The sequence below is a fragment of the Camellia sinensis genome, chromosome 15 (assembly GCF_055761805.1).
Source record: "Camellia sinensis isolate YWXY chromosome 15, ASM5576180v1, whole genome shotgun sequence".
Classification (NCBI taxonomy): Eukaryota; Viridiplantae; Streptophyta; class Magnoliopsida; order Ericales; family Theaceae; genus Camellia; species Camellia sinensis.
In genome coordinates, this window is record NC_138975.1 from 72,799,344 (window position 1) to 72,808,598 (window position 9,255).

The window sequence follows — 9,255 nt, forward strand, 5'->3', positions numbered from 1 at the left end:
TGACTCAGGTTGGATGATCCTGTTTGTAAAGGATTTTATGATACTGTATTTTAAATGTGGGTTATTAACGTATATGCGTATGGTTTGTTTTAAAGTGCATATAAGCACGGCTCTATGGACAAAGTTTTTAATTATTGCTTCCGTTTGGGCCCTTTACTCTGATGAGTTATGTCTGTTTTGGTTTGAGGCCGTAGGTAATCTCAGGATTACTGGCCGGTTATGTCCTTAACCCATAGGGGCGGGTTCGGGTCATGACAAAGGTGCTGCTCGGAGAGACCAAGCTTTCTGAACAATTCATAATACAATATATCTGCTGCACTACCTTAATCTACCAAGACTCGTTTTACATCAAATCGTTTCCCAATTCCCACAGTTATAATCAATGCATCAGTATGTGGGTGTTGTATGCCTTCTAAATCTTTGCTAGTAAATGAAACAGTGCACAAGGGGGATTTAGGTACTGTACGTACCTTTTTCGAGGCAGGTTCCACTGACATGACTCGCTGAATTTGCGCAGCCTTAGCGATCTCTTCCTTCAGTGCCTCCTCAGACTCCTGAGTTACTGTCCCGTGGATCACATTTATTATCAGCCGAGGTGGATGCACGATGTTTGGTTCTGGCAGTGGGTTTCCCAGTTCGGTCGCTTCCTTATCCTGATCAATGTAATCCCTTAGGTGTCCAGCTGCCACCAGGTCTTCCAAGTGTTGCTTCAGTGCCCTGCAGTTCTGAGTCATGTGCCCCCTGTCTTGGTGGTAGGTGCATCTGAGCTTCTGATTGCACCGAGCTGGATCTTCTAACATTTTCGGCAGCCAAACGAAGAAGGGCTCTCTCTTGATCTTTTCCAAGATTCGATAGATTGGCTCTTTGAATACAGTTACAACGGCTTCATTGGATTTGGACTTATCCACTTCATTCACTGCAATCCCTCAGTGTTCTCCTCGGTCTGATCTCTTTTTGTGCCGAGCCGTTTGTTCTGTTGACACTACCTCAATGGGGATCTGATCATCTTCGAGGCGTGCGTACTGCTCTATCCTGGCATGCAAATCTTTCAAAGCTATGGCCGGGCGCTTGGTAAGTGATTGTCTCAGCTTACTTTCCGGGCACAGACCATGTTTGAAGGACATAACGGCCATCTTCTCGCTGCACACATTTTCCTCCAGGTCATTGTATTCTTCCCAGTACCTCCTAGCATAATTGCGCAGCGTTTCCTCTTGCTTCTTTCGGAGGCCGAACAGTGTATCCGGCTCCTTCGGGACCTTAGTGTTGGAGACGAACCTAGCTAGGAACTCTTCGGAGAGCTGCTTCCAGCCATGGATCGATCCAGCGGGGACACGATCGAACCATCGAAGTCCGATTTCTCCCAAGCTGGATGGGAAGACTTTACACATCAGTGCCTCGTCTCGGTTCCATAGGGACATCATCTGTCTATAGTGGCTAATATATGTCAGCGGGTCCAACTTCCCGTCGTATGAAGTGAACTTTGGTGGGGTGAATTTCTTTGGAGGTCTAATGGTCTCGATCTCCGGGGAGAATGGCAAAGAGACGAGCCTGTCCAGGGCTCGGTGTTCCCTCTGGTGAACAGTACGGTCCAGATGATCCCGATATTGTTCATTCTGCCTATTGCTAATCAACCAAGTACGAAGATCCTGAGGAGGGTATTCGGTCTATTGACTAACGGTCTTCTGCCTTTTGGCCCTTTTTCGGCGTGACCCACGGGTGTGACTGCTTGCCGCTTCACTCTGTACTAGGATAGGCTGGCTTTGTTGTCCAGATTCATTCCTGGGGAACTTCTTCACTGGTGGCTCTCTAGATGAACTCCTCTGTCGCAAACGAGAGGGCTCCGCTTCCGTCTTCTTTTCTGTTGGATCGCCCAGCACCCTCTTAAGTTAGGCTTTCAACTCCTGTATCTCCATCCCCATGGAGTCTATGATGCGATCTCTATAATCCTTTTCCAGAAGAAAGTGATGAGAAGAACCTCCAGCGAAAGGTAATCGGTGCTCGACGGATTCAGGGGTTCGATTATTGTTTCCAGTTTGTTCCTCCAGGACTGTTGGGAGTGCCAAACCTTTGTCCTTTGTTTTCTCCGTCTGTGGAGTATGTGTTGACGGCGGAATGTCCTCAATCTCCATCGCCGGAACTGAGTGCAGAGCTCAGAGATGAAGTGTCCACGTTCATCGTACCAATTGTGTGTATCGAATTCCGCACTAGATGAAAGTGGATCGAGGCTCCGCACTCGGTTGGACTATCCAAGAACTGAGGTTCCTGCAGCAAGAAGCACCGTTAGAGCTGCCTGGCCGAGGTTGGCCGGATAACCCCTCCGATGTGGGAATTAGTGATCAGAGAAGAAGTGTATAGAGAGTTGAATCTCTCTCTATGCGTGATTTTGCTTGGAATAGTTCAATTCAGTCTTCTTCGTTACCTTCAATGTGAAGTTCGTGTTGTATATATAGTGTTCCTTGCTTGCTTCTCAAGGTAGGTTCATGGAGCTTGGATGCTACTAGGTGTCCTTTTAGCATTGCTCAAGAGGGGGGACCACCTGGTAGTTGTCATTGAATGCATATACTCATTGTAGTCATGCTGATAACAAACCACATTCCTTTGGTTCAACAACTTCCGTGATTCTAGGTGTAGGGGACCAGCTAAGGTGGCAACCTACACATGCACACGTTCACAGTTTCCACGTTTCCTTGCGAGGTTTCCTCAGTTCGGTACTGATATACCTCAGCTCGGCATCATTATGCCCTGTCTCGGCCTTTTACAGGATCACTCATGGAGATGGGCTTGTCCATTCAGGTAACTTTTGCATGGGCTCGGCCTATTTTCTGTTCGGCCCTTAGATTCAGTCTCGCAGCTCGGCCCAGCCCAGCACCACGGCTGGACTAGCCCTTCCACTGCAGGTTGGACCCAAGTGCTTGAGGACTTGGGTGGACTGTTGACCATGAAGTTGGGCTTAATTGGTTTGCCCATATACTCATCCAGCCCACTTGGATTCGGGCTTCAGTGGATTGGGCCAGCACAAGGTTCGGACCTGACCCATTTCACTTTTAGCCCCTTCACTCACAGTGATCTGGCGGATGATTTGCCCTTGCGCTTGACCCTACATATATCATAAACATAATGGGTCACAAGTGATACAATCTGTTCTTAATGTATATATTCCTCTTAGGTCACTTTCTTATCTTCTTAGTCCATTTACAATGCTCAATGTATGCCTAAGAGTTCTTAGAAATGAAAGAGAACAGAAAACAAAACACAACCACTTTTCAAAATTTCATAAACAGGGTTCTTCGCTCGAGCGAACCCTTTTGGTCTGCCAAAGTTCTGGTTGCTTGTAATTTATGCTCGAGCGAGGAGTCATGCAAAGCAGGGTACGCTCGAGCGCAGATTCAACTGCTCGAGCCACCGTGTTATTTCTGCAAAACTTCTGGGAGCTACAATTTCACGCTCAAGCAAGGCTTTCCTCGCTCGAGCGGACAAGTCAAATTCTGGGTTTTCCAGAATTCTATTTAAGCTTCAAACTTGCATTCCAATTGATGTAACTTGCATGTTATGACCCATAATTCACTTGTACATTTTCTAACATGATTTAGATACTAAATTTACAACATTATGAAGCTCAATTCCCATGAATTAATTACGTGCACAAACAATTCATACCAAACATATCTCCAATACTTCAAATTCACGCAACTAAAGCTTGTACCTCCATGAATTGTGCTTGCATGTGGAATATAACTTATATTCTCAACTTAAGTGATGCAAAAAATGATCAAAAGCATGAACCTTAATCAAAATTCAACATGGATCATATGTTTCATGCTTAAATACACAAATTCATGGCAATCTTTTACATACATGCCTATAATGACTTCAAAATCATCAAATTCAACTTAATTCATATTCTTGATTACAATTTATCTTTGAGTTCACATAATTACAACTCAAATTCATGAATTCATGTCTAACTACTCACCTAGAGGCTCCAATCCTCCAATTTCTAGTTGGTTCTTGGGCCTAGCCTTTCAAATCTTGAATTCTCTTGCAAAAATCTACAACGATGGCTTCTCTCTCTCTCTAAACCGGCCCTCTCTTTCTGTAAAATGTGATTTCAGCCAAGGTGAGTTCAAAAGAAGGAATTTGAGTGTATATAGACCTATTTATAGACTTGGCTAATCAAATTGATTAAGGCTAAGTAATAATGCTCTAATTTAATCATTTTGAATCTAATTATTTTGATCCAAATCAATTTCTAATTAAATTTCACCATAGGCTCTAAAAATTATGCCAATTACAATAACACAGTCAATTTCAGTTTTTGAAACCTCTACGGTCTCCAATTTAAATTCTATAGTAGAAAGTTAAACAGATTTTCCCACGATGAACAGATAGAAATTCGAAAACACATATAATCATATAAACAGCACTCAAAATCATATTAAGCACATAATTACAATCATAATCAAGATTAATTAACATAATACGGGACAGGGTTATCACAGTTGCATTAGTCATCTTACATAGTTAGGATCATGCATTTTTCTAACTCATTTGTCTTTTTTGGCTTAGAGTACTAGGTGAGCTTTTTTTACTTGCTTTAGCATATTACATGTTAATGTTACCATGTTTAGCATGTTTGCCATGAGGCTAATTGCTTAAGTACTATAAACTGCTTGAATGTCTGTGGATGAAAGCTTGTTGCTTAAATCGGAACAATTTGAGTAATATTTATATGCGATCATTTTTTCAAGTGGTACATATTTCGAAACAATTTTCAAAACAAACATGAATCAAATGTTCCAATTCTTGCAATTTAGTCTACACTTGTGTGTGTGCGCATCATCTAGTAAAGATAGCTAATAACCAGAACAAGAGCATATAATATTGATAAAAATCATATCATGATTAATCAAGCGAGTGGGGTGCTCAAATTCATTCATGACCTTCCCTTCTCGTACCTAAGTTCCCGAACCTAGACAATCGTTGTGACGACGGACACGTGGTCTTTGGCATGAGTCATGGGTTTCCTAAATTTTCCCAAAACAAAATATTTATGTGGCAACTCTATATCTGGCAAAGCAGATCATTTTTGGCAATTTTGATTCAAAATCGATTTCTAAAAGATTTGCTGGATTTGAATTCTTTGGTGTTTATCAATTTCACATTGCACTTGTGAGATTAGATTCAGAACCACAAGTTGAGTCCGAACTGTAAGGTTTATTTCGACTTCCGAAAGGGGGCGCAAAAAAGTCGGGCTACAATAATGAGCACATAACTAAGTTAAGAATCATACTAGAAGGTCAAAGATATCCCTACCTCAAGTGAAGAAGAGGAAAAGAGCAAGGGTAAAAGTTTGACGGAGCCTAAAACAAGATCTTCTCCGATTAAAACAAAACTTTCGACGAGCTCTACCTTTTTCTCCAATGAACTATGGCAGAGAAATCAATGGATTAGGGAGTATTTGAGGTTTTAAGCAAGAACTAGAGAGAGAAAGTGAAGAAAATAAGGTTAAGGATGTTTTAGAGAGAGACAGAGAGAGAGAGAGAAGAAGTGAAAAGGTAACAAAAACCCTTTTTTTCAAACTAATATACGCACAAACCGCTCGAGCAACCAAACCACTGCTCAAGTGTCAGACACAATAAGTGACATCATTTGAGCGACTAAAACACCGCTCGAACACACAATGACCCCTCCTAGAAGTTCAAACCTGCAAAAGACCGCTCAAGCAAAGATTACCCATTCCCAGAAGTTTTACAAGTTTGCAAAAATATTGAGAGATCTTAAAGACCCCTTGAGCGACCAAAACATCACTCAAGCGAACTAGAAGAAAACTGGACAACAACTCTTTTAAAAATTAACTCCAACCTATTTCAAACACAACTAACAACTCCACTCTCAACAACAACAAAACAAGAAGGAACATAGACAACGAATAAGAGTATCGGATCTTGGATCTAAAAACATGATAAGAGTCGGGTCTAAACCGAAACCGTTATAATAACACTATGAATAGTGATTGAGGCAACCATGTGCTCAGCAACTAAAGCATCAATTAGAGCAACCATGTGCACAATAGGTGCAACAATCGAAAGCTCAACATTGGTCAGAGGAGACTTACAGTTGTAACAACCTAGTTTGTTAGATAGTTAGTTTAACCATAGCAGTTACAAAGTTGTTAGAACTCTAGTTATCTTTAATCATAGTTAGCTAAAGTGTATCTCTCTATATGAACAAGTATAGATCTTTGTAATTCATCTACTGAGATTAAATGAAAGTATATTTCTTCATGTATAATTGTAAATCATTGTGTAGCTTTGAGTTGCAAACTTCTCGATCCACTTTTATCATATTTTCAAATTTATAAAAAGTAAAAATACACGTCACAATACTATTTGTTTCAAAATCAATAGGTTAAAGTTTTCTTCATTTTAAATAATTCCCTTCCCAAAATAATAGATATAGAAACTAAGTCAAAACCTTAAAGTTGAAAATTTTAAATTAATGTGTTATTATTAAATCTTTTTCATATAACAATGATTCAGTTATTATTATTTTTAATTGTAGCCCTTTAGAACATTTAAAATGAAAAATAAATAAAATTTCAAATTGTGTAAATTACACAATTGGTCCCTCTAGTTTAAGTGAATTGTCAATTTAGTCATTATAGTTTCAGTTTGAACAATTTGGTCCATACACTTTCAATTTTGTTGCAATTTGGTGCCTCCATCATTTGTCATTAGACTTTGGAATGAAAAACAAAATTAAAGGAATTAAAGTGAAATTCAAAACAAATCCCTCTAATTTTGAATTTCACTTTAATCCCTCTAATTTTCAAAATGTTAACAACACATGATAGAAAGATCACTTTGCAACAAAATTGAAAGTGTAGAGACTAAATTATTTAAATTGAAACTACATGGACTAAAGTGACACTTGACTTAAACTAAGGGACCAGTGGTATAATTTATCCTTTCAAATTTGTATCAAGACTAATGTTATTTTTTTCTTCAAAATATAAATATTTATTTGTCAAATGCATTATTAAAATTGCCCAAGAATTTTAATGACCTAAAGAAAAAATGTTCATGAAAATTCATGAATATTTTTAAAAAAAATGTTATAGTTGTCTCAATCAAATATGCCAATTTTTTAACACCTTAGAAGATGTATATTCCAAATTATATATTCTAATTTTTTTATTTTTTTCTTACCAATACGAATATACGATATTGTGGAATATGCATAAATGCAATCTTATTTGAACTTTTAGACGTCAAATTGATTCGATTAAAGAGATTAGTCTAGCTTGTGAAATACATACCCATTAGTAAATGGGCCAATTTAGGCAATGACTTGTGTGAACGTTTCATTGTATTATATGAAATAATTTCGCTGTACTGAAGATGGATTAGCGAAGAAAATAAAAGAAAAAAAAGAAAGAAAAGAATCAAACACAAATATTGATGCAAGTAACTTAATCCAGCTACTAATATTGAAGTTGATACATTCAAACAAATATATTGGTTTAAGTAGAAAAGAAAAACATGTAATTTGAAATGCATTAGTGAAAGAAAATTAAGATAGACTAAACTTAAGTCTAGTCAAGATAAGTTTCCAAGTATGAAATTTATTTGAATGTCACAATTCAAATGCAAAACATTATTCATCCACATTATGATTGTAAAACATAAAGCATTATAAATTAACGCAGCGGATAAAAATAATTCGGATCATACCTTAATGACACAACCTCGTGGGTAAATCATGTGCTTCCAAAATCTAAACAACAAACCCAGCAATGGAGTGATACTACAAAATGAGTATCACCCACACAAGTCACAATGCAAAATGGCTTGATCGTTATTTTCTGGGAGACAGTCAGAGAGAGGGTCAGGGAAAAAAGGTTATGGGTAAAAACCACATAACGTATATATGATATACGTATATCTTTAGATTAACCATATAATCTGATATATAACCAATATCTATCTATCCATCTATCCATATCTATTGATATGATAGATATAAATATCCTGAATGGTTATCCAAATAAGTTTTGAATTCAAATTCAAACTTACATGGATAAGGTTCAAAAGGTTCTAAGGGTCATGCCACATGGGTGCCCAATTTCTAACATCTCCCACTCGGACATGAGTTGGCATGAGACTGCCACATCTCTATCTCAATCTCCCCAAAAAATAAACAATCTCATACTAGCTACTGCACCGTGCGACTGCTGAGAATACCTGCATGTGGGAGCTCTATACTAGAAACTCAAAATGAGCCAGCATAGAGACATTAATCCAAAAAGAACAGAAATAGTGTCTCATATACCCCAGACCCATCTAATTACACCGGTCCAAAAAAAAACATCTTTAATCCCTCAAAAAGAGCATGTTTGACCCTCTCAATTCTTGCAATATATTCACACTCAATTCGCCTCTCATACAGAGCGATGTGAGTTGCCGGCAGTGAATATACAACAGTGGTGTAATACGAGATGATCTTCCCTTTGCCTTCATGCCATTTAGTTTAGGATTGACCGTTTTCCCAGTGATGTCCCTTAAGGCCGAATCATATATGACCGCAGGCAACATACCAAAGTAGCAGAACATCAACCCCTTACCTTATGACATAGTCAAAAGTCACAAAAGGGTACATAAATGAAAGTCATATCAATAATGACACGTAAGACTCACACGCTGAGGAAACAGGGATCCATTCTCTCACCTCATTACTCGGTCGCCAAGCATATATAGTATGAATACATGCTACGGTGGAGTAACTCTTCCATAAAGAATGACGTCATACTCGATACACCGTATAGATATTAGTCTAGTCGCTTTCTAGTGCCTAACCCGAATTCTCTATTTGCTCGCCTTCCAGGCGCCAAATGAGATCTCGCATCTGGCTAATCATAACAGGCACAACATGGAAAGTGGGTACTAACATCCATGTTTGGTCCTTAACACGACCTCATCTTGGTTGTAACCAAGGCGACATGCATAGTGGATTATTTAAGCCTCTCTTGGCTCCAAATAAAAATAAACCACTAGTCTCATCCTTGCTCGCTCCCAAGCGCCAAGGGCAATTGCTCGTGTGAGTGAGCCAATCTTGCCTGCTGACATCATCATCTGCTAATCATTATGACACAAACCATAATAGTGTCAACATCCCATCATCTCAAAATAAGTGATCGATTTAAAAAAAAAAAAATTGACAACAGCTTGCGCAATTATAGATTCCAAACATAAGCCT

General features: G+C 38.8%; 1 protein-coding gene across 1 annotated transcript; it reads right to left on the minus strand.

Moving 5' to 3' along the window:
* Window positions 1-926: 926 nt before the first annotated feature.
* LOC145813061 (uncharacterized) lies at window positions 927-1,421 on the minus strand. Its single transcript, XM_082908325.1, has one exon. The coding sequence runs from the start codon at window positions 1,419-1,421 to the stop codon at window positions 927-929; it is 495 nt and encodes a 164-aa protein (XP_082764451.1).
* Window positions 1,422-9,255: the final 7,834 nt, after the last annotated feature.